Source organism: Hakea prostrata, chromosome 10 (assembly GCF_041222555.1).
Source record: "Hakea prostrata isolate BN-2017 chromosome 10, UWA_Hpros_2, whole genome shotgun sequence".
In the NCBI taxonomy this organism is placed as follows: domain Eukaryota; kingdom Viridiplantae; phylum Streptophyta; class Magnoliopsida; order Proteales; family Proteaceae; genus Hakea; species Hakea prostrata.
In genome coordinates this window covers 31,710,552-31,736,861 of record NC_142609.1, presented here as the reverse complement: position 1 = coordinate 31,736,861, position 26,310 = coordinate 31,710,552, and the positions used below count along the sequence as shown (strand labels likewise).

Genomic DNA, 26,310 nt, shown 5'->3' with positions numbered 1-26,310 from the left:
GTTTGGTCGAATTCCACTCTTTAGTTTCGGATGTTTCTATCCAAACCTTGTGCTTTTATGCATCTATGTTTCAGTATTCTTCATCTTCTTTTTTTTTTTTCTTCTTCCAAGTTTAATGAATGGAGCTTTTCTTTTTTCCAAAAAAAAAAATCCATTAGCTTATATTTCAAGGTTGCCAAGGAAAAATAATGCAGGAAACTATTTTTTTACGGAAAAAAAAAAAAAGAGTAAACGCAAACACAATCAATTTGTAAAGTGATTGGACGCCAAAAACAAAATTTACAAAGAGACTCTTGAATTTCTAATCAATTATATCTACTATGTTAAAAAGAAATCAATAACAAATGTCCTTGCTTGTCGGTTCATCATTTAAAGGTTCTTGTGGATTTTCACGAGAACGGTTTCATTCCCGTCCTCTCTGGTTCTTGTTGAACGAACGGCTTTTGAAGTTCTATCATTATCGATCTACCGACGGAGAGTAGAATCCGTAACTACTAAAAGTGCCATTATGCTGCTCGAAAGGACTGAAACAAATTTTTATTTTATTTTATTTCAATTGGGTAGACAGGACTGAAACAATAAGTCTGCGACCATTAGGTGTGAGTGCTTTCCTGACGGAGTGCTGGTTCGGATTATAGGTGTAACGTCTCTTCAAACCATATTTTAAGGTTTCTTGGCGATGGGGTTTTTATTTTGTATGGAGTTTCCGGCCCGGTGGAGCCTACCAGAATTCTGTCACGCACTGGACACAGTTCATAAGAGTAGAGTTTCTGATCAAATCTTTACAGAGACTTCAACATTGAGAATTTGCAGAGAGAGAAATCAGAAATGGCGGGGGGAGAGGAGGTTAGTAACAAACAGGTTCTGTTCAAAGATTACATTGTTGGGTGCCCGAAAGAAACAGACATGGTTTTCAACACTGAAGTGATAAGGTTGAAGGCTCCGGAGGGTTCGGAAGCAGTTGTAGTGAAGAATCTCTACTTATCTTGCGATCCATACATGAAGCTTCGTATGAGTCGAGATTGTTACAGCTTTACTCCTTTCTCGCCTGGATCGGTAAGAGATTTTCAGCATTGGCCTGTCTTGATTTTAGTTTTGAGTTCTGCTAATTATGAAAAGAATAATGCCGCTCTATCTGTTATTTTTTAACTGAGGGGAAGTGGGAAAGTTTGGGTTTACTGATTCAAGTAATGCATAGACATAATTGACACTGAAAATTAAACCCTGCTTGTTCTTTGGGATAACAGTTCCTTTAAATTGTTTACCAAAAAAAAAAAAAAAAGTTCCTCTAAATTTTCGAAAAGCATCTCTGCTCTGTATCTCTGCTCTGTAAATGCAATTTCTTACTGTAGAACAATTCACTTAGTGGGCTCAATTCAGTCATGTCTTTTAATGGAGACTGGTCAGTTATCATCTGATTCTGATTGTTCAAACAAGTAATGGATTTCAGGATTTGGAATGATTTAAATGCAGAACTTGTTCATTCTTTATAGATCTGAGCTGAAGGGTCTCAGAAAGGTGGTCTGATTTAAGATTTTTGTGGAGCTCATAACAATGTCTATGAATTAGTTGTTGAAAGTACGACATGGTTTGCAGCTCTTTCTCTTTGTGTGAGCTTGAACCTGTGACTTCCTTGCTGAAAACATGCAGGTTATAATTGGCCGTGGTGTGTCGAAAGTGGTGGACTCTAATCATCCAGACTTCAAGGAAGGTGACTTGGTGTGGGGGATGACAGGATGGGAAGAGTATAGCCTGATTACGATGACAAACCTACTGCTTAAAATTGAACACACTGATGTACCTCTTTCCTATTATACAGGAATTCTTGGTAAGTAGTTTACTTTTCAGTTCATGAAATATATATACATGTCTAAGATACACTTGTTGGTATCATAGTTAATCACTGCTCCCCTATATAATGTCATGGGATGATAAGAGTACTCCTGTCTGCTAGAATTTAATAGGAGCCTTGGATCATGGCTTACTTACATACCTATAGCTCCTATTTTTGTTGGGTTGATGGAGCCATGAATATGTTTTTTGGATGAATAAATAATTCGTTAACCAAATGAGAGAACAGGGGAAGGGAAATAATGCAAAGGGGAACCAAAGCAAAGAAAACAGGACTCAATCAAACAAAAAGCACACAACCATCCATAAGATTCTTTGGATTCTAATCTTATTCCCTGTGGCATGGATTAAACTCAATTCAACTTGACAGTTCATTTTTTGGTTCCTAGGGATGCCTGGTATAACTGCCTATGCTGGTTTTTATGAGGTTGGCTCTCCTAAGAAAGGAGAAAAAGTATTCATATCAGCTGCATGTGGTGCAGTTGGCCAACTTGTTGGGCAATATGCTAAGTTAATGGGTTGTTATGTGGTTGGAAGTGCTGGAAGCAAAGAAAAGGTTTGTGTTTATTAAGTTCACTTCTTTATTTGAACTTCAGGAGTTAGATGTAATGTAGATAATTACAAATTTTCTGAAACAAGGGCAACAAAATGGAAGTATCGATTACTGGTTCTTAATGTTTTTCTTTTTCTAATGAATTAAGGTTGATCTGTTGAAGAACAAGATTGGGTTGGATGAGGCTTTCAATTATAAAGAAGAGGATGACTTGGATGCTGCTTTAAAGAGGTAAGTATCTGTATCTTTCAGGAAGAGAAATCTCAATGCCATGTTAGAGCCAAAGTTTACTGATCTGTTTTTGAAACTTCTACTCTTACCTTGTTTAATAAATTAAAATTTTGTTTCTGCTACCCAGGTACTTTCCTGAAGGCATAGACTTATACTTTGAGAATGTTGGTGGGAAGATGCTTGATGCAGTCCTCCTTAACATGAAAATCAATGGTCGCATTGCTGTTTGTGGGATGATCTCCCAGGACAACCTTCAAAACTCGGAGGGTGTGCACAATTTGTTCTGCATTATTAGTAAGCAGATTCGCATGGAAGGGTTTTTGTGTCGCAACTACATGCACCTTTACCCCAAGTTCCTGGATTTTATGTTACCTCTTATCAAAGAAGGGAAAATCACTTATGTAGAAGATACCGTCAAAGGCCTTGAAAAAGCACCTGGAGCTCTGGTTGGACTCTTCACTGGCCATAATGTTGGTAAACAGGTAGTTTTGATTTCTGCTGATTGATCATTGCATCTTGTAACTCCATCCATGTATATCTTCAAGAATAAGGATGGAATGATTTGGAATGGATATCAATGTTCTAATATCGTGGGTGATTTCCATCTCACTAGTTGTTTGATTTGATTTTTGCATCTTATGCAGACAATATGGACAGAAATTCTGATATAGATTGGAAGCCCTTTTGAAATTAAAATTGATTTCACTCTTTCTCTTTACTGAGTATATAGTTTATCTTATGGGATTACAGTATTTTCAAGGTAATAAAACGTTACCCTTCTTCAACTGTTGGCCTCACCACCACAGTGCCCGCATGGCCTCATCACCATTGACACCACCATTCTGCCACTAGCATCATCCACCTAGGTTTCTTATGCTTGAAGTATTTTAGATTGGTGCAACCACAACAAGTGCATTTTCTTAACCAGAAGTTCATGTGAGATTATTTCATGAAATTAATTTGAAAGAAATTTCAGATTCATTGCCACATGACTTATTAGCAAAGATTACAAGATTACTCAAAATTCAGCAGTTTTATCAAACTACATGATTGTTGTTTGATTTTTCTTTAGGGAAAAGAACATCAATTTGTGTGCTACCTGCTTAGACAGAGGACACAGAACCGCACCACTATTCCCATGGGAAGTTGAAAATGTCACCTTTTGATTTTCTGAAAAGGCAATCTTGGTATGCAGGGTACAAGCATGAAAGATTAGTTTGACAGCACCAATTGCTTTTCACACCAGATTCACAAAGTAGAAATTGCAGCTAGGTCAGCCTCTGTAGATGCATTTGCCAGTTGCTTGTGTGTGGCCTCTGTAGTAGAGGTGCCCTACTATGCATTTTTCAGGGGAGGACCAAGAAATCAAGTTGGCTCTAAAGGATGGCTAGGGCACCTGTGGAATGGTAATATACAGTGGAGTGAGAAACTCTTTTCGTGATCAACATGTAGTTGTCCTTACCATTTTAAGTTGTGTACTAAGATACAGAAGAAAAGGTACAGAATGACATGGTCAGTAGCACCAGTAACGCGAAACCAATTGGAATGGGTAGATGACTGGTGGGGGTGGGAAGATATGAATATGCAGTGGTATAGTTGATGCTTGGTGGGGCAATGGGGTGGAAGGGGTGAAAAGGGGGATGTTTGGACTGGTTATAGTAATACCAATGGTTGGTGGAGGGATTGGGCAATTACAAATGGGAGCACCTTGCATCAGAATGCTCAGGAAAAAAATGACTGTGGCGACCGCAGTGACCGTGACCACCAACCACCCCTTCAATGGCAATGGCCATTTGATGGAAGGAAGGGGCTGAAACATGGGAAGTCAGATGATGTGTGAGATGGGCAGAAGCATGAGGATGAAAGTCAGGTGCAGTGATTGTTAGCTTGAAGATGGAGTTGGTATTCAAAAGTTCTAAACATCAGAGAATTCTCATCAATTCAGGATTAGTAATGGGTTTAGGGTGAACAGCCGAGGTATTATGGAATGAATTTCAACATGCAGATCTTTCATGCTGAAGCACACAAATTATTGTCTTCGCATTTCTTCCATAGTATATCTTTATTACCATATCGGTTTTGTACATATCGATCAACTTGTTGGACGTATTTCCACCACAATTCTAGGCTCCTCCTTATGAATAATGCCAAGGCTGTGTCTAGTAGAGAAACCCGAACTAATCTATTTATAATGGGTCTAGTTTTTTGACTGATCTGTTTAAGAATCAATCTGGTGCGGGTCAATTTTTACCAAAGCGGTTTGGGTTGGTTCCAAGATTGACATCCCTAGTTGATGCCTTGGAATTTCCTGAGGGTCTGTTTGGTTATTTGAATTTAGGGATTTTGAATCTCCGGATTCATGAATCGAAGATTTATACCTGTTTGGTTGTAAAACATAAATCCAAGGATTTCAGTTTTTTGCCTAAAAACATGAATTAAACCATTCTTGGGTATTTGTTAAGTTCCATAGATTCCACCCTAAGTACAAAATGAATGAAATTTGCGGGTTCACGCAGAATAACCCCAAGAACTCTATGAACTTCGATAGATTTGAGGCTAACCAAACAGTTAATTTTTGAACCATTAGATTTGAAATCCCATTTCATTTCAAATCCCTAGATTCATGTAACCAAACAGGCCCTTAGTGCATAAATATTCCTCAATGGTGATCTGACTCCATTCCGAACAGCTCATGGAGGGGGCGTTTGGGACCATCTATGTGAAGACAATGAAGTCAACAAATTTTTTGCTGATAAAAGAGTACTTCTTTGATTAGCTTCAAGTTAATTTACTTCGACACATCGAGTAAAGTTGGTTGGAGTTTTTTCCTCTCAATTCATCCAAATTGATTGGAGCTGCTTACTCCATGAAAGCACAAGGCAATGCAACTCCACTCCCCTTCACAAATCACAACCGTGTGAAGTACTTAACTGGGCTTCTCTTTCTGGCAGTTTGGGTGGTGGGGGTGAAGGCGGGTTACGTGACCACAGAGAAAACTCTGCAGCATGATAATACATCTTCCACATTGTTCTCAATCATTTTTCTTATGATAATACATCTTCCAGCATGATAATTCATCTTCCATCTTAAAAGCCTCAATTAGAACTTATCACATTGATTTGGAGACATGATATGTTTTTTGTTTCTTTATAAGGTAAAGGCTGATAGTGGCTACGTGCCCAACACAAGTATCTCTGTCTCCCCCACAAATGATGCTTTGAGTAGTGTAGTTATTGCATTCATGGCTTCATGCCAGTTGCCTAGTTGAAAGTGATGTAACTTCTAACATGATATCATTAAAGGGCTGGCTCGTTTGGCAGATGCCAACATTTCCACCTTACTTTGGCTTTTTTTAGGTAGATATCTATTTCTTAATTATTGAATTGGTAGTTCCCTTCAGCTACCTAAGGGTTGGGTATGGAATATGACAGAAGGGTAGTTTAATAAATTAATACTAATAGGGTATTTTGGTCACTTCATCTGGAGTCTTAACTGAACCATTAGTTGTTAGTTAGAGGTAATTTTGGTTTTGGGTTATAAGTAATTTAAACCACTTATGGAAGCCAACAAGAGTTTTGGCTCAAATTAAGTGAGGTACAATAAAAAAAAACTCTATGTATAAATAGTTCCTAAAATCTCATGAAACATGTGCAGTCCTAACTTTGAACTTTGAATTTCTCTCTATATAAAGCACCAGTTTCAGTTATCAGCATAATCTAGGTTTGCATTAAAGCTAAGGTTTTTCAAAAAGGTGAGGAAATCTATGGATCTCATTGAGAAAGAGCTGAGTGGGGAGGAGTTGTTCCATGCTCAAACTCATATATGGAACCATTTATTCAGTTTTATAAATTCTATGGCACTTAGATGTGCAATTCAGTTGGGTATACCAGACATTGTTCGTAATCATCACCAACCCATCACCCTCCTTGAGCTGGTCACGAAGCTTGCCATCCCAAAGATCAAGACTGTTTATCTATTTCGCCTCATGCGCTTACTAGTGCATTCAGGTTTCTTTGCGATTCAAGAGAATGAAGGATATGTGCTCACATCGTCTTCTAAGCTACTTCTTAAGGGAAGTGATAAAAGTGTGTCACCCTACTTGCGAGCAATGCTTGATCCAATCTTGGTGACGCCTTGGAATTTCCTTGACACATGGTTCCAGGGGGATGATGTTCTTACTCCATTTCAAACTACTCACGGGAGGGGCCTTTGGGACTATGCAGGTGAAGACAATGAGCTTAACATATTCCTCAATGAAGGAATGGAAAGCGATGCTCGATTGGTGAGTAGTTTGGTTGTTACACGGTGCAAGGTAGTGTTTGAGGGCTTAAGTTCATTGATTGATGTTGGAGGTGGCACTGGAACTTTGGCTCAAACCATTGGTAAAACATTTCCGAGCTTGAAATGCTCAGTGTTAGACCTACCACACGTGGTTGCTCCTATGGAAGGAAGTGAGAATTTGAAATATATTGCAGGTGACATGTTTGAGAAAGTCCCCCAGGCAGATGCAGTTTTGCTCAAAGTTAGTGAACCCCATTTTATTATTATTGTTACTGTTTTTCAATTGTTTGTTTCCTAACATTAAATGAACTTTGACATGTCAACAGTGGATTTTACATGATTGGAATGATGAGCAATGCATAAAGATATTGAAAAGATGCAAAGATGCAATCTCTGGTGAGGATAGGGAAGGAACCCCAGGGAAGGTGATCATCATAGACATGGTGCTGGAAGATAAAATGGTAGACAATAAATCAAGAGAAACTCATCTCTTCTATGACTTGTTAATGATGACTTTGCTAGATGGAAAAGAACGCACAGAGAAAGAATGGGGAGAGCTTTTCTTGGAGGCTGGGTTTACTCAATATAAGATCTATCCTGTCCTGGGTTTAAGGTCTCTTATTGAAGTCTATCCTTAATTAGTTACATGAATTGATGCAAGGACAGTGACCTATTTATGGTTAGTTTTTACTGGCTCCCACCTTCAATGGAAGAGTTCTGTTTGCTTGTAATATTTCTATATTTGAAGTCAAATGGTTTTAGTGTTGTTGGTTTGTGTTTTTGTTTAATAATGCCCTAATGCAGATTTGAGGAGTCGACTATGAAATTTGTGGAAGATTAGGTCTTCATAGGGGCTTTTCTGCGTAAACCAAAAAGAACAAGGATTGTAAAGATTGATGGGGGGTTTTGACTTAAAAGTAGACCTCCATACAAATCTTGTTTTCCTAGTGTAAGCAGATTGATCCTGTCTTCTATTCTGTTGTGTTTTGGTTATTATTTAATACAAATACTATTCACCTTGTACAAAAAAATTAGCAAGAGAATAGATATACAATGATTGCCACATGTCATAGATCGATCCAACAATGTCAAATGAAAATACATGGGGTATGGATACAAAAAATAGGATTCGTTTGATAACTCACCAAGTGTTTCTGCTTGGAGAAACACTAGAAAGAGTTTTGAATGTTTCTGTGTTTCTAGAAGCAGAAACACTTTTTTAGGCATTTGACAAACTTGATTATGGAAGTAGAAACAGTATCCATAGGCATTTGATAAAATTTGTTTCTTGAAGCAATTTAGAAATTGTAATAAAATTTATGAAATTTGCCATTATTATGTTTAGAGTGTCAAATTCCATAAATACCTTTTCTAAAACTGTTTCACTTAAACCCAATCCTGCAGCCAACTTCTGCTTTGAGAAACATACATGATAACAAGCAGATGTTGTTTGAAAGTCTTTCTCAAAGAAAAAATTTCAAAATTTTCAATTTATGTTGCAAAATTCATGCGAAGACAAAGCGTTCTTATCAAATTCTTTTCGGTCAATTTTTCTACTTCTTGAAGCAATAAACACCACAAACAGTTTTCGATTGGTTATCAAACAAGTCCTAAATCTTTTATTTTACAAGACCCCTCCTAAACTTTCTAAATTTGAAGAAAAACCTCTGTATAGCCTTCTTTGCAACCGACTTCCAAGTACCAATGCATTTTCTAGTGGCCAAACTACTGTATCTTTTTTAAAAAACAACAACTTATATAAGCTCTCTAGAGAAAGCCCTTTAGAGGCTAAAAGAGAAGGATTTACAATATACGGAGGTGGATCTGCCAAAAGAGTTCTCTGATTTATGGATGATACAGAATTTTAAAGAGTCAAACATATTCATAAACTTCAAAATTTTATCAATCCGACAGCAGCCTGGCCAATCTAAAGAGACAGCCTGCCTGTTTAGAGCAAGTATTATAGCCTTAATAAGATAACTAAACTATGCAAGTGTAAAGAAAGAGCCATATAAATGTGAATATCTAAACTTTTTTTTCAATATTCTTTCTGTCTCTAATTCAAGTGGGAATTCTCTACACTCAGTTTTATATAGTTGGAATTAAATATTTTTCATCCTTTTGCATTTTGTAGTACTACCTTCCTTGGATAGCTCTAAGTATCAATTTCTAATGTTACTGTTGCAACTCCTTCTATTTTATTGTTGTTCGTTTTCTGTTGCGGATGATGATATCAACCCCACTTGCTGGATAGAACAATAGTGGTACTTGGTGAATCAAATCATCTGCGATTAACTAACACAATGGGCCAATGGGTAAGCTGGTGTTTGGGTATTCGAATCTGGCAAACTTGTTTTCTTCGATTGCAATGTCCATGCAGCTATTGTCTTACAGAGGGCACATGAAGAACAAATTTCATATAGACTGGAGAAGAAGATGTACCAATATTCATGTTACCAATATTACTAATAGGAAGACCAGCGCCATTACCAACTTGAACCCGATCTGAACCATGGAAGGGTTGTGCAATACGGAGATTCTCAAGAGCATTGGTGATGTGATGTGTAGCGTCAGTCAGGGTACCAATTTCATCTGGAAGAGAAGCACTATAAAGTTCAAATATATCCATAGATGGGGTTGCATTAAAGGTACCTTGAATGGCATGATTGAAACATTGGTAACAATCCTTGGCTCTATGTCCAGGACGATCACAAATTTGACAGATAAGACGATCGCTAGTTCATGAGGTGGCTGATGTGTATGAGAGCCACGATGAGGAGAAAAGCGACCACGGCCAGATCCGCCTCTTGGAGAAAAACTCCCTCTGTAAGGCTGACATAGAGGCCTAATAGGGGTGGGTTGACTAGTGGCAATGTTTTCCATAGGATAAGAAGAGTGAACAATCGTTAGTTCATCTCTTAACTGAACTACTTGAGTCAATAACATACCTCGTAATTCATCAAAGGAGATGGGAGAATTGCGAATGGTATGGCAGTCACAAATGGAGAGTATTCAACTCCCAAACCATTGAAGACATAAAAACAGAGTTCTTCATCATTCACAAGCCGTCCCACAATAGCCAATTGATCATAAATACTTTTTATGCGAAGAAGGTAATCATGAATGCTACTATTACCTCTATAAATATTTTGGATCTGAAGGCAAAGTTGCATTATGCGAGCGAAAGAGCAAGTTGAGTAGAGCCACTCAAGCTTGGACCAGACTTCTCTAGAGGTGGAGCAACCAATAACTTGTGCATGAACTGGTTCAGTAAGGGAAGCAATGATATAACACATCAATAGTTGATCCTAATGATTCCACTTTTGTTAGTCAAGATTTGGTTGAAAGATTGCATCATCATCTTTATTGGGAATGGCAATGCATGGGCAAAGAGAAGAGCCATCGACAATCTCAAATAGGTTGTTTGTCTTCAGAAAAGGAACAATCTGAGATCTCCATAACAAATAATTCGTCTCATTAAGCTTTGTTGAAGGAAGCCATTGCGGAGGGAAACGAATGGGTGGGAACCTGGACCTCTGATTCCATGTTAGAGGCCAAGAGTTAGGGTTAGAGAGACATGATTCTGGGTGATGGAGAGAGAGACTCAGTTTTACGTGGTTCGGTTGTTCTCTGCAACCTACGTCCAAGTGAATGTGATTTGCTTCCTTGAGATTGACTGTAGTACATATTACATTTTATAGTTACAAGAGTCGTGTTCAATATTAATCTTAGACCCTAACTCTAGGGTTTGATTTACTCAAGTTATCTATTTGTGTTTGGTATGAACTATGTCTTTTTTGTGTTTGAGTGTAACTCTGAGTTTGATCCACTTGTGGATGAGATTTAACCTGCTGAAGTCTCTTGAAAAGTTGAGTTTGAGTCTGGTTCTTTAAGTCTTGCACGCATGGAGGTAGTTGAGTTTGAGTGGAGTTCTTGAAGCCATGCACACATGGAGTAGTGGTGGCTAGGGCAACCCTCGATTCGACTAGGGTTGTCTGTGATTTTTCTGTTTGCCCTCCGACTGCAAAAAACCGTTATTATCCTTAACAAACCCATTACTATTCTCATCAGAAGGTGTTCATCACATTAGATGGAATTTCAAAAAACTTCAACTCTCATAATGTATCCAAGCAAGGAATTAAAACATTTATCTTACCAAAACAAGAAAAAAAATTTAGGCACTTTTAATCTTTGTGACAATGCTCTACAACTATCAATAATTCTTACTTGAATTGACACCTCCCCCCCCCCCCCCCTCACACACACACTTAAATCATGCAATGACCTCAGTGCACTCAACATATAAAGGTAATTAATTTAAAAAAAAAAATAAAAAAACATAATAGAAGCAAATAGAGGAAAGAGTGTACCCGATGTTTGGAATCATGATAGAGCACCCAACATTAAAACCTAACAAACAAACAAAGAAAAGAAAAGAAAAAGAGCAAGAAATAACATCTAAACCAATGGGTTACCTCCCATAAAGCACTAAGTTTAGAGTCTGTAGCCTCCATAAAACACTAAGTTTCATGCCTTAACGATGCAAATCTAATAGCTATTAGAAAGCCAAGTATAAAGATTAGGTTCTAAGCACTAAGGTTGATGAGTTGAAGTTTTAGTTCTCGACAAAAAGATTCCATCGCAAGGGTTCTAATTGGTTGGGTGCATGGTTATATGGGGCGTTGTATTATATAGTGAGTAAAATTATTTGGCTTCTTGCAAATTTAAAGTATAGTTATGAAATATTCCATTTGGAATAATCCTGTTCAATTCGAGTTGATCTTACGTGATTTCAGAAATCCGACAGTCCAGATTTGATTTGCCACTCTAAGGAGCTAATTCAATGGTTTTGAATGCTAGATTCTCTTTGGACGTCATCCAAAGAATATAATCGGTTCGTTCTTGTTCACCTTCTTTCTCTTGTTAAACTTGACTTTTGAGTGAAATAAAATAGGATCTTTTATTTTCTTTTTGGTGTGTGCTGAGAAGGAAAGTCGTGGAAAAGAATCCTAGAAGTAAGATTTGTGTGGAGAAGAAGCCTAGAGATATGAGTTGATGAAAACATTGAAGAAAGTGGGTGAGTGTTTGTATTGTAGACTTGTTTATTTAGTATTACCTCTCAAGTAGGTACTTGTTTGGAATGAGTTGTTTGAGGTTGTAGCCTCATTTACTACTAAGTGGAAGAGTTCATGTTGGAATAGGTAGTCCATGTATTGAATATATCGATAGTGGATGCTCGCTAATTATTGTATTGATCAACTTTTTGGTAGGAGAGTATTACTCTGTGGATGTAGACAACTTGGTAAACCTCGTATATTTCTTGTGTCCGTTGAATGTTTGTTCCTTCTTGTTTGTAAAGTATGTTATTTGCAACATACTCAGTGTACACATATGGTAGAGCCTTTGAGTCTAGTTGGGGTATGTACTCAACTGCGTGATAAATATTTGAGGAACTACAAGAGTTACTTTGTGACTCTAGCTGACTTACCCTCCCTCTCAGTGTCAACCTAAGAATAGCAATGTCAAAGTAATCAACTCGTCACATTGACGGAAAACCTTGCCTACTAATCTGGCCTTATATCTTGCATCAGAACCATCTGGATTCCTTTTTATCTGACACATCCATTTATTTCCAACTAAATTCATGGACAGATTATAGAGTATGAGTTGTCATGTGCCATTACATAATAAGTCATAAAATTCATCTCCCTTTGCATCATGCCATCGCGTATTTCTGAAGCTTCTATATCGGAAGTCGATTCTTTCTTTTGGGGCATATTGAAGGCAGTGAGGTAAGTAGTAGGTAGGAGATACATACTGGCAAGAAGGCTAAGTTTGAGATACCGACTTTAGATCGATTGACCATAGGATGGGGATAGGAATATCAGATGGAGGTGAGAGATGTAAGGTGGTTAGGTGGTTGTAGGACTTTTGGTTTGGTGGAGAGATGGTTTGGATTAGGGTAGGGGCCGAGATGGTCAGTTGGATATGAATTGGAACTGGAGGTGGTGAACAGAGAATGGGAAATACCGTGGTAATTAACAATCAATCTCCCTAAAATGCAAGTCCATTTTGGTAATAAGTTTACAGTGGAAAGGGAACGAGTAAAAATTTTGACAATAATACCAAGCCAAACAAAAAAAATAGAATGTCCAGAGCCATTATCGTATGTGGCTTCTTGCAAAGAAATATTATTACAAGTAATGAAAAGGTTAAGAAGTGAGAACTAGCTTGTTATAAAAATACTAATATAAATTGATTACAACTTTATCCGATAAGTTCCATCAGAAGCAAGCTTCACAAAGCCAACAGCAACACAAAGCAAAGAGACTGCACGAATAGGCAGATCAACACAAAACAATGCATGTGAGAAAATTAAGCAGAGAAAAATAAGACAGAAACGATTATAACTATTCAATGATAGCACACACGTACCATCCCTCAATGAAGCCTCTATCACCTTTCTTTTTTGAACGATGGCAGCATTTCCTACCAGATTCAGTATGGTTTTCATTTGGGTATCCTGTAAAAACAAGTCATAAATACCCACAAACGCAAACAAAAATCACATTAAAACAATAATACCGAAAGAAAGTATATGTAAAACCTGGTGGTGGTGCTTGATTCTTAGTCTCCTTGTCTTGTGAGTCTGACTTAGGCATTGTGGAAGAGAAAAAGCAGAATTGAGCACTCAGACTTTTTTGAGACCTATTATCTTGCCTGCACAAATCGTCTGTGCGTCTCTCTTGAGCACAACAACGGCATATATACAAAAACTGACAACAACTTTGGTGGATTCCATCCTCTCTTTTGATTAGCTTTATTATTTCCTGGGCGGCACCGTCACGCCTAAAGTAAACCACTGGATCCATGTAACTTGATAGACATGCTCTTATTCTCTTCCAAGTTTCATGCCCATGAAGTAGATTTATGGAGAATACTTAACCAGGGAGGTTTCTGTGTGCTGTCAAATAAAAGGCACATAAGAGTTGGGCTCCATTATAAAAGATCAAAGTAAACTTTGCTTTAAATCTGTTGCTTTCTACCTCAGAAAGGAACAAAGCTACTAAGTCACCTGTATAAGAATTTCAACGGCTTTTCAAAAGACCATACTGCTTTGCTTGTATATAACTAAGAACCAACGCAACAAAGTAGGTATTACACCCCCCCAAATAAAAAGAAGGAAGAAAAAAAAGCCAAACGCAACAAAGTAGGGAGAATCTTATGCTTTGTCAATTTGTTTACGCTAAAGACATTATGAAAGTCTTCATGTAAATCTAGGGTTGGATTCAAAAGAAGGTAAAAAATCAAAATTTTCTCGTCTATGGAGAAGAGTCCGTTGGTTGTCTCTGTGTCACTACAAGAAAAAATGCCAATTGCGATGGACCTATTGCCACAGATCAAGATGAGATGCATATCGATTCTCTAACAAGAAAAAGGTATTCCATGAATCCTCTCAAAGTTGATAAAAGAAGCTTTACAACTTAATGGAATTAGAGCGGCAGAGTTATGCCATCGATCAGCGGTAGTTTGAAGACCAGATGCTTTAGCCCGTATTTCCCTCTCTGTGTCTCCTAAGGGTGTCAATTCGGTACCAAAACCGTTTACCGATACCAAAACCGCACCGTTTAAACCGTGCCATACCGTACCGTTTCAAATTCGGTACGGTATATACCGAAACCGAATTTTGAAATTCGGTACGGTATGAAAACGGTTTTAGGCGGTATACCGTCGGTATGTACCGAATACCATACCGTTTTACCGTATACTAAATACCGTATTTTCCATACCGAATACCGAATATGGGGGGTTATTTCTGTAGTTTTACTTTAGACTTATAACGTAACCCTATCTGCAATCTCTTCATTTCAATATTCAGTTCAATTCAGAGAAAGAGAAAAACCTAGAACAAGAAAAGAGAGACGAACATGGGAGAGCTTACCATCTTCTTTCTGTTGAATACCATTATGTGTTTTGAGTTGGATTCACTGGGGATGACATTTACGAGTTGTGTTGTAGACTTGCAGATGGTGGTTAGTCTTGTGGTAGAAGGTAGTTCGACATAAAGAACTACAATCAACACCAGGGGTAAATCCTTATCTCCGTGATGCTATCGAAATTTTTTCTCTTTGACTCAGTGAATCCAATTCTATTCTCAGCTGATCAGCTCTAGTTGCCTGATCTATTCATCGATAGGAAGTCGTTTGGAGGTATGGATCGCTTTGTGAATGCTCATATCTCTGGGGAACTCATACCCATTCTGAAAAAACGCAGGAGCCTTGTGGCTTTGATTCGATTTGACCCCTCTGAGATTTGATTTGATTTGATTTGATTTTCAAGTTTTAACTTCTTTCTTTGCCCTGTAACTACTTTTGCTTGCACTCTTCTTCGAGGAATTAGATTAGGGAAGTGCAGCGGTTTTTGTTTTTAAATCGATTTCTCTCTTCCTTTATGATTTAGACATAGGAAGATGATTATTCACCTTGTAATATGTAAGTATTGGAAAGAAATAAGGAGAACATAAAATTTGTGATATCTTTTTCATATTCCTTTGTTTAATCTATGGGACTCAATGTTCCATTACATTGCACGAGAAACATGCCAGAAAAGGGAAAATCTTGTTTTGAAATGGGATGAAATTAATCTTAAGCTTAAAAAAAATAAAATTTGAAGAGGAGGGTTAATTAATTAACCTATTAATTCCCTTTTAATCAATGGCGTACACAAATTTCAAATAGCATTTTCTCCTTGGCAGATTCTGTAGTTGCAGGTTATTAGGAATGAAAAGAAAGGTTTTAAAGGAATAATAGAAAGGCAAAAGAATAGGGAATTGGGTAGAAACAAAGAGTTGGTTTTGATTCATTTTGATCCCTTTTGATATAAGGTTTCCCATTTTTATACCGATTTTCATACCGTAATAAAACCGAACTGTATACCGAACCGTGCCGTTTTAAAAAATACCGTTTTCATACCGTTCCGTATAAATTCGGTACAGTATGGTTTCAGTATGAGGTTTTCAAATTCAATATCGTACCGTACTGAATCGACACCCTTAGTGTCTCCAGCTCTTTCAAAGCACACTGTAGCCATAAATTTTGTTCATCAAATAGCTGGAAAAAAAGAAGAAATAAAGAAAAAAAAAAAGGACCCAAATTCTGTATAAATGAAAAAGGTAGAATCATAAACCACTCTCTTATATTAACAAGAAAGCTGAAATAAGATTTAAATGAATCTAACTATGTGCTGCGAAAATTAGAGGTTATACCAGGGAAAACTCAACCATATAATATAAACCAATGGCAATCGATCTCTCCCATTGCACCATATCATTATAAATTAAAATATCACTTATCTCCCCTCTTAGCTAGACAACCCCTCTTAGTTGGATAATATCACTTACCTCCCCTCCCACCCTAGTAGTAAATATATCAAACACCTCCCCTCTATTAACTTTCTCGGTTAAATTTAACTTTTACCGTTAAATATTTTTCAAAAATCCCAAACTATCCTTGGCTAAAAATATTTTTTATTTTAAATCCTAAATTACCGTAATCACCCTAGTAGTTAAAATACTAAATTACATTAATTAAAATAAATTTTAAAAACCAAAACACCATAGTTTAAACCCAAATTATCTTTAATTATCAAATCCCAACATACCCTATTTAAAAAAAATAAAATTATCAAACAATTAAAAAAACCCAAAATAATAGTATGTGTTTAATTTTATCAACATACCTTTTTTTTTTTCTTAATTGCATTTTTAATTTTACTCGATAGTAGTACGTGTTTTTTAAGTGTTTGATAATTTTATTTAAAAAAAAAAAAGTATGTTGGGCCTTTAATAATTAAAGATAATTTGAGTTTTAACTATGGTGTTTTGGTTTTTAATAATTTTATTTTAATTGAGAGTAATTTAGTAGTTTAACTGTTAGGGTGATTACGGTAATTTAAGGTTTAAAATAAAAATATATTTTTAGCCAAAGGTAGTTTGGGATTTTAGAAAAATATTTAACGGTAAAAATTAAGTTTAACCGATAAAGTTAACAGAAAGGAGGTGTTTGATAGATTTATTAGGTAAGAGGGGAAGTAAGTGATATTATCCAACTAAGAGGGGGTGTAAGTACTATTTGTCCAGCTAAGAGGGGAGGTAAGTGATATTTACCCTTAAAAAAAAAAAAAAATTAAAAAAAATTAAAAATAAAAAAAGAAGATTATTTAGTAGAGCGAAAAATGTGATCTCTTCAAATTATTTACTGGGCAAAGAACAAATGGAAGATCTAGGAATATATTGATCCAACTGAGATTATGAGCAGTAAGAAAATACAAAGATGCATTTATGCCCATTAAGACAGACATAATACTCTACCAAAAAAAAAAAAGACAGACATAATACTCGATCCAGTCCTCATAAGCACCCAACCTGCTGCATGCACTCTTTGGTATCATTTTTTCCTGTATCATGATGCTCCACAACTTGGCTTTGCAATACGGGCTACCTCTGCTGGGTAAAACTCAGTCTTCCTGTCAATCAACATCTTTTTAACCTTTGATACTGAAAACGATTTAAGAACTTCATAAAACAATTCACATCACCCTCCTTTCTCTGATTGAGGTGCTCACAAGGGTCAGAAACATACAAAACATCAATTCTGCATTGAGGTAAAAGAAAACCTTTCCCTGAAGTCCTAGAAAACAGGGTCCTACAGACAAAGTGGCCAGGGATCTGAATGCTATTAAACAGTCCACCCGTGGTGCATCATACATAAATGGGCTACGAGTAGAAGATCCAGACCCACAGTGCAGAAAAATAGACTTCGAAGCTGTGAGATCCTAAACTCTGGAGCATAGACTTTAAGCTGGGAGTGTTCTTAAACGTAACATTACTTTTGCAGAGAATGCATGCTGTAGATTAATTTTTTATCAAAGGGGGTCATATAGGCCACATTTCCACTTGAGAGTTTCAGCCACCATCAATTGACTCAAGTACCCTGGAATTCTAGATGGTCCTTTGTTCTAATACATGGGTGATCTGGGAACAACCCAGATTATCTTAATTGTTGAAACCTGGAGAAGATGAGTAGAGAAGAACAATATGGGGAAGGAAGAGACAACGAAAGAGAAAGATAAAACTCCCAATGAGTTCAATACTCCACCAGATGACCATACCACCTCTGCTATGAGAAACAAAATTCCTATTACAATTACAATTACCAACCAAGAATGAAAGAGACTTGGAATAAAGAGAACAAAGTCCATCATTGCTCCACCAAAGAATGAAATGGCTTTGAAACCAAAAGAAGAGGAAGCGAAAAAATCAACTAAACAATAACAATGCAGCTCGGTATAATCATGAAAATTTCAGTATATATAAAGAAAAGTAAACACTAAACGATCAACTAATTGAATATCAAATATTCTTTTCAATGGAAAAAAAAAAAATCAACAGACAGAACCACACAACAAGATAACATGTTATGGGAGTGTTTACCTTAGTTCTTGGAGGACTATAGCTACTTGGGAACCAAATAGAATTTCCGCTGTAGGTGCTGGTTCTTATATAATATCTGCAATGCCAGATGTGACACTCCAAGTAATCCAACAATAACCTGTAACAAAATGTGTCAGTAGAAAACAGAAACTATCATGTTGTTCTGAATCCATAATCCTAAGTTTTTCTCGCAAAATTTTAGCCTCTATCTTTTATTTTAATATATTTTTTTATAATTTATTTATAATTGTATTATCTATATTTTAGTCTTTTTATTAATTTATTTAAATTATTACTATAGACTTTATGTCAGAATATAATAAAATATTATGAGGTGGAACCTATAATGGGTCCCCCATTGATTCACATAATAAATATGGTGAAAATATATTGGTGCAACGGAAAGATGATTCAGGTGACTCAGACTTATTATTCAGCCCCCCAATGTTCAATCCTAGCTCTCTGTTCCAAGCTAACATACAATACATTATCTATGAAAACAGAAACCACTATAACATTCGTTGTATGAGCCTACTGACCTGAGGAAGCTCGGTACGACATTGAACCATTACAAATCCCACTAGAATCACAAGGAATGGATTTGTCTAACTAATCATACTCTTCATTAGAGAACATAAAAGGTTGAACCTGTAAATTTGCTTATGGACTAACTACAGCCAGTTATATATAGGGTGGTCATCTACTTCTGCTTCAGCTTCTGCTGCTTCAATATTTCCTTGCATAGGGTAGAAACAGTCCTTCAATAGCTTATGAACAACTTCAACATTATTAGTATTATCATATGATATGAAAGGTCAAACCAGAAAACTCTGATAGCTAATGGGTTACTGAAATCATCAGTGACAGTGTGGCTTTCCCCTTCCGCCACAGCTTCAGCTGCGTCAATGGTTGCCTGCTAAATAGACTATAAACTTTATTTCACTAGCTAGCCAACAACTTTAATAGTCGTTAAACATTACTCATAAAAAATTCAGTTCTAGTAACAAAGGAATAGGATAATTAAGAATTTAGACATTTGAGGCTATAGCAATACCTAATAAAAAACAAAACAAAACAAAACAAAAAAATAACCCTAGAAGAACATGATACATACCTGTGTAAATGGTTTTAATAAGCGCAAACTTTCCCCATAGAAACTGAACTGCAGTCATAGTCTTGTATGCATAAATACCTGAAAACTCCTCCTTTGGAGATTGTAATAACCTAAACCTTTTCCAAAAAGGTTGAATTAACACCTTTGAGCCCTTTATGTCTTTACATACATAACATTGATCAAAATCATCTTTCCAAAGTTGGTAGATATGGAGCAAGACCATCTGATCAATATCCTACATTTACACCCTTGTGCAACCAACATGGTCATTACCATTGTCATGGTGGTAGTCTTCTAACATCAATATGTCAATTTTGTGTATCAATGGTACATGAACGACATAGTAACCCTTCCAACTCCAGTAATTGGGGACATCTCCTTCTAAAACCTTAATATTAGGGCAATATTTAGGATGAGAGATTAATCTGAATGATTCTCACTCAATCGTCAAATACAATGATCGTATTATCAATGTCAACCATACACCCATTGTAGACTTAGCATCAATCATAGCATCATAGTGCACTAGTCAATGGATGATTCCACAAACAAAAGTTGCAGGATTAGAATTGCCAACATGGTTTGGGAAATTACCCCATATCTCTCCAAGCTCAAGAAGAGCTAGAGCCCCTTCTTTGAGTTTCCAAGGTAAGGACTTCATTGTGACGTCCTCAATAATGAACCCCCTCTCATTTAGACTCATAATCAAGGGGTAATAAAATAAACCACTTTACTTGTCAATTGATTGAACATGCCCAAAACCATCAAAAGAGTATTTAAAGGAGAATACAAGTCTTAAGCTTGTTGGCAATGTTATGAATTCATGAGTACCAGGATTTCAATTATGAATAGTCTCATCATCCTAAATGCAAACCAAATTGAAATTTGTAGGGTACCAATGGAGAGTAAACATCATCAACTTGACCCACAAACTAACCTATTGAATTCCTTCCTCTATCAATAGATTTTACAAAAATGGAATGGGAAACCTGTCTCGTTTCATCGCTTGGAATTGATGAAAAAAAAAGTGTTTTTTTATCTGGATTGCTAAAAATGGAATCACATAAAATAAGGATCATTTGAGATAATATCATGTCAGTTTTACATACACACTTAATGACCCTCTTGAGATTCAACTCTATATGTAAAATGACGTAATATAATCTCTAGTGATCCTTATTTCATGCTACTCCACTTTCAACAATCTAGATCAAAGCCTATTGTTTTCTTATTTTTATCAATTATGTCCAATAAAATGAAACATGTCCGCATTCCATTTTTTTGAAAGTCTATAGATAGAGAAAGGAATCCAATAGGTCGGTTTGTGACCCAAGTTGATGATGTCTACTCCCAAGTGGTACCTACAAATTTCGATTTGGTATGCATTCACGATGACAAGACTATTCATATTTGTAATCCTAGTACTCATAAACCCATAACATTGTCAAGAGGGCCAAAACTTGTTTTCCCCTTTGAATACTCTTTTTTGGGTTATGGGTATGTTAAATCAACCGACAACTATAAAGTGGTTTGGATTATTGTCCCTAATTATGAGTTTATTAGAGAGGGGTTTGTTTGTGAGGATGCCTCATTCACAATGAGATCTGAAGTCTTTCCCTAGCGAACACAAAGAAGGGGCTCTAGTTCTTCTTGGGCTAAGAGAGATGTGAGGGATTCTCTATACCATGTTGGAGATTCTAGTCCGGCAGCTTTTGTTAACAAAGCCATCCATTGGCTTGTCAGCTATGATGCTATAGCTATGCTAAACTCTATAATGGGCATATGATTGACCCTGATAATACAATCATTGCATTTTGCTGTCAAGAGAGGAGAATCCAAATTAGTTCCTCATACTAAAGATAATCCTGATGTTAGGGCTTTAGAATGGGGTGATCTCCAATTGGTAGAGTTGCGAGAGTTGCTATGCCTTTCATATATCGTGGATACTCTAATGAGCATACGGATGTTTGAAGGCTACCACTACGAGAGTGGCAATGACCATATTGGTGGTACATGGGTCAAAATGTACAATATTGATCTGAATACCTCACTTTGATATCTACCAACTAGGGGAAGATGATTTTGATCGATATTCTATACCTAGAGACAAAGAGGACTCAAAGGAGTTAATACGACTTTTTTTTGAAAGATTTGGATTATTACAATCTCCAAACAATGAGTTTTCAAGGATATATGCATACAATACTAAGAATGCCAAGACTGGGCTAAAACTGTTGCAGCCCTACCCAAACTCATTGGTGTGCAATTTTGAGCACTAAAACATGAACAATTTTGTAAAAGGAAACTCAAACTTGAGCAATCCTACAATTCTTTTACCATGTGTATCCAAGGAAAAAGAGTGAGACAACTGACTCAAGTGACTTTCGGCCACAATGAGGTGATGAAGAAGAAAAGAGATAGGAAAATATGTAATAAATACCAGAGGAATAAGAGAAGCAAGCATTGTAGTCCTTGAAAAGTGGAAAAACCAAAGTCACAGTGAGAGATGAACATCAAGAAAAAAATAACAATAATAACTTACCATAGGACTAAGAGAAGCAAATGTTGGAGTGGCCAAAAGTTGGAAAATCCACTCAGTTGTTGGAGGTTAGAGAAGACACTGCCAAGTCTAGGGGTCTACACCTCAACTCTATGGGAAAAAAATAAAAAATAAATAAATCATCTATTGTGCACATCTCTCTAGTGCACGGTAGTACACCATCATAATGTGACACCTGGACAACACCAAATTAATGATCGAGATTAAAATTATAATATTTAAATGTAAAAACCCTTGAATGAAACCCATTGAAACCACCCAATTAATAGAGACAAACTCTCACGACTTTGAACTGCTTCTTTCCTTCTGTGGGATCGTCTTCTTACTTCTCAATACCTAACCTAACAAGAAATTAAACAAAGTAGATAATACAGTCCCTGGATGAAGAAGAAGACCAGGAAAGAGCTTCAATTTTTCTTTTCACGTCTTGGTTTAGTTTTTTCCTCTTTTCCAATTAACTCTTGGAATCGTTGGATAGAATCTTCTCAGAGGGAGATTCAAAGGAAGAAGATGGAAAAGAGAGAGAAACAATGGAAGCTATGTGATGGAGATGCTGCAGTGCCGTTTGGTTGCGGATATACACAAAACATTTTTCAGGAGTTGGATTGAAAAAGAGGAAAAGACACAGGCCGTTATTTAATCTCTACAAAACTGTAACAAGAAGAAGCAAGACCAGAAGAAAAATTACATTTTTCTTTCAGACGACAAAGCTAGGAGTTATTTTGTAGGATTATATAGTGAAATAAAAAATAAAAAATAAAAAAAAGCGCAAAAGAGAAAGTAGTGGAAGTGAAAATAAATACAATCCAGAGAAATCCGAGCTAGTTCGCAGATCTATTGTCATTGTTTTCGTCATCGGCTATGATCAGGTTCATCAGCAATCCGAAGACTGCAAGCACAGAGCAGAAGACAAAATGGATTAACCTAATTGAGAGCCCAAACACCCAAATGAGATTTAATTTTCCTCGAGGGAATCTCAGATTTGAAACCTTATACCTCGTCTGCGGGAGGAAGAAGACGATCCTAGAGAAGGGGTTTTAATCGGGTGAGTTTTCAGAAATGGGCCTTACCAGGAACGAAGTCACGAGTTACAGAGTGATGGGAGACAATATAGCCTGACATAGATTGTGTCCCCCCACAGTGAATTTGCTCGAAATTAAAATTATAGGTGAGAGAATACCAATCTTTGCAGACGAAGTTACATTGTCGCATGAGAACATTAAAAGAGACTGTTGTCAAAATCTCATAGATGAGATCTCCAGGTAATGGATTGCACTTTGGTTCATCCATTCCTGCTTCTTTCCGGCTCTTCTTCTTTGAATTGCATGTCGCGTTAATACTTTTCCCATAAAGCTCCAGCCGAACCTGAGATAAAACAAATGGTTTCTCCAATGAAGAACTGTCTTTATAAAATCAAAAGGACAGAGAAGAAAGAAATTTATAATGGCAATCTTACCAGTGTTTTTTCTTACTATTTTTTCAGATACCAAAATAGTGGTCAGACCCACATGCTTCCTTCCTCCCCATCGTCTTCAAGTCTCGGATTCTATCCCGATCCTCCTCTAAAGACTTCGAATAACAATAGACAAAAAAGGATTTTTACTGTTTTATGGTCTTGAAAGGATACGGAGGATGCGCAAAGAGATGATGTTCCAGGAGGCGATGGCATATCGTTTGAGAATCTCGATTTAGTGCAACGCAGTACCAGGAAGATCAAGCGAGGCCGATTCTCACTGGAGGAGGTGAGGAGTCCGGCAGCACACCATGAAAGAACATATACAAAAATGGTGGCGAATGGTATGAAAGGACCTTCGAGATCCTTGGTGCATGGAAAGGCTCCTGAGGAAGATGGCGAGCAATGGCTATTGTTCTGATGCAGCAAGTGGTTGGGAAACGGAGAGCGACCGTGAGGAAGGGGGAGACACGGAAAAGGATGACAATCTGTGTCCCACGCTACTACTATCTAAAGAAGAGAAGGCGAGGCTGCACAAACCAGTCTCATCATTAAAATGGTTGGTAAATGGGGTGAATATACCATATAAGTTCCTTTCCAAGAGATTGCTTTCCTTGTGGAAACCAACCCCCGGACCCAAAAAAAGAAAGAACTGATTCTCTGAGAAGGTGACAACTATCCATCAATGAGGAAGTGGTAACCGAGTTTTGACGGAGACCGTAGAGCGACGGAAGCTGGGGATTTTTGTTGGCGGCTGCACGGATATCCTCCGCGGAGCTGCCTCCTTGTGACATGTGGCAAAGGTAAATCTTATGGTTGTTTATAAGGGTAAAAATGTAAATTTAAAATGTCATCAATAACTCAATTTATTAAATTTACAATCTCAACCCCCCATAATCTATTACATTCATTTTTACAACCCTGTTTTCTAAATCTAAAGTTGGGAAGAACGCTCGATGCCCTACCATTCAAACACAACCGGTATAGCGACCCTCCTTTCCGGCAGGCGATGCCCTAGCATTCAAACACAACCAGTATAGCGACCCTCCTTTCCGGCAGCCGGTGCAACCTTCCTCTTTGGCAGCTGGCGCAACCTCTTCGACAATGACATCTTCAATTTTTTGTGTCTATTTTCTCGAACAATACATTAATGGGTTCTAGGTTGGGGTGTTTGTCTCCCAGAAATCTTCTGCAATTAATGAGTTCTCCCTTCCTCTTCATCTTTGCCTGTTAAACCTTCCTCTCCCTCTTACGATAATAATTTATCAAAGGTACACCAAATTTTGATACTTTTCAAGTTTTCTTGTTATCGATCCATCATTGTGAAAACCCAATTAGTTTCAAAAAATTCATAGTTGTTTCCATTTTGGATTGAAACCCTATTTCAGATAGTTGCTTTTAGTTTTATTTAGGATTTATTGAAGTCGATTTCATCTCAACCAAGATATATTACCTGATGTTTGATTTTGGTTTTATTTAGGATTTGGACGCAAGTAGGGTTTCTAGTTAAATGTTGGGACGGCAAGATTGGGAGTACTCAAAGAAGGATGACTTATAAGAATTTTAGACGTCTTCGCAGTGCAAAGCGAAAAGGAGAAGGACGGTCCAAAGCAAAAGAGTACTTGAAGAAGATGAGATTTCATTTGAAGCGAAGTTTAGGATTTTGTTCGATCTGAAGAAATCTGGGTTGAGTTTGTAAATTAAGGAAATCCGAGGCAACAAATTGTAATTATTTAAGTCTTTTAAAATATAAAATTTCATTCAATACATCTCAACTGCTCCTTAGTTTTGAGAACACGTGGAGCACCCTAGGGCCTGCGCGGAGGATATCCGCACAGGCGCCAACAAAAATCCCGGAAGCTGGTGGTGTGGGTGAGATTTCTGGGGGGGGTTGTTAGAATATTTTGACAGAATTTTTCTCGCCAAACTAGGGAGCTGAGTTGGACGGGTGATCAAAGTGGATGCTACCTCGGAGCAAGCTACCAGAGGAAAGTATGTTTGTGTTTGTATCGAGATTGATCTAGGGAAAGTATGTTTGTTTCTATCATTCATGATTAGATGGTTTATTAAATACTATTCTTTCTATCTTTCAGGTAAAGCTTTATTGCACAGATGAGGTAGGATAAACCAATGGATCGGATCCTATTTGTGAAATCCCCTAGGATCCTAACCGGAAACCCATCTGTAGATCTGAGAACCTAGAATGCCAATAGAAGGAAGTTCTAGGTCATCTATGTTGAGACCATTGGATTGAAACTAGAACCAAAGGATATACATGGCAAAGAAGAAAGGTGCTTTACTAAGCTTTAGAAGGAGATCTAACATGAACACGGATGGACTGGGAAGTGCCATAGAGCAACCACCCTGAGAGACCCCTCCAAGTGAAATTTTGGGGGTGGGCTGCCTGAGACGACCATCCCTAGTGTCCGCAAGTGAAAAAGGGCCAAATTGAATATTTAGGTTTGTTGACCCCTATTTAAAACCGTTCTCACCTTAAAACATATTATTTGATTGCCTCAGCTATCAGAGAACTCCAGTGCATGCCAAAGAAGTGGTTTAGGAGATTTGAAAAGTAATCCATGATTTGTTTCGCAAAATTGAAGGTAAGATACTCTCCCAACTACTTGAGTCATCTCTTTTGATATTATAGATGAAGGAGATCAATTAGAGAAGATCAATCGATCAAGGAAAATCTCTACTTTGATTGGATCTAGCAATAAGAGTGATTACTCAATTGCTCTAAGTTCCAATTTTTTTAATTATGAATAAGTTGCAA

General features: G+C 37.1%; 1 protein-coding gene and 1 long non-coding RNA gene across 2 annotated transcripts; one reads left to right on the top strand and one right to left on the bottom strand.

Annotated features, from left to right (window-relative positions):
• Positions 1 to 555: 555 nt before the first annotated feature.
• Positions 556 to 7,726, top strand: LOC149002484 (2-alkenal reductase (NADP(+)-dependent)-like). The gene is made up of 6 exons (XM_089136577.1): positions 556 to 1,056; positions 1,651 to 1,828; positions 2,241 to 2,407; positions 2,553 to 2,635; positions 2,763 to 3,117; positions 7,243 to 7,726. Exons 1-6 carry the CDS (start codon positions 829 to 831, stop codon positions 7,552 to 7,554), a joined length of 1,323 nt encoding a protein of 440 aa, XP_088992703.1. The 5' UTR covers positions 556 to 828; the 3' UTR covers positions 7,555 to 7,726.
• Positions 7,727 to 11,590: 3,864 nt separating this feature from the next.
• LOC149002483 (uncharacterized) lies at positions 11,591 to 13,711 on the bottom strand. Its single transcript, XR_016170347.1, has 3 exons — positions 13,524 to 13,711; positions 13,352 to 13,439; positions 11,591 to 13,246 (listed from the first exon to the last, which is right to left on the bottom strand). It is a non-coding gene; the product is annotated as an uncharacterized LOC149002483 (long non-coding RNA).
• Between the last annotated feature and the right edge of the window lie 12,599 nt (positions 13,712 to 26,310).

Bases quoted from the DNA above. Each gene is read 5' to 3' on its own strand.
- LOC149002484 (XM_089136577.1), top strand. From the start codon at position 829: ATGGCGGGGGGAGAGGAGGTTAGTAACAAACAGGTTCTGTTCAAAGAT. The intron at 1,829-2,240 runs GTAAGTAGTTTA...TTTGGTTCCTAG, and splicing joins CTATTATACAGGAATTCTTG to GGATGCCTGGTATAACTGCC. The intron at 2,408-2,552 runs GTTTGTGTTTAT...TAATGAATTAAG, and splicing joins GTGCTGGAAGCAAAGAAAAG to GTTGATCTGTTGAAGAACAA.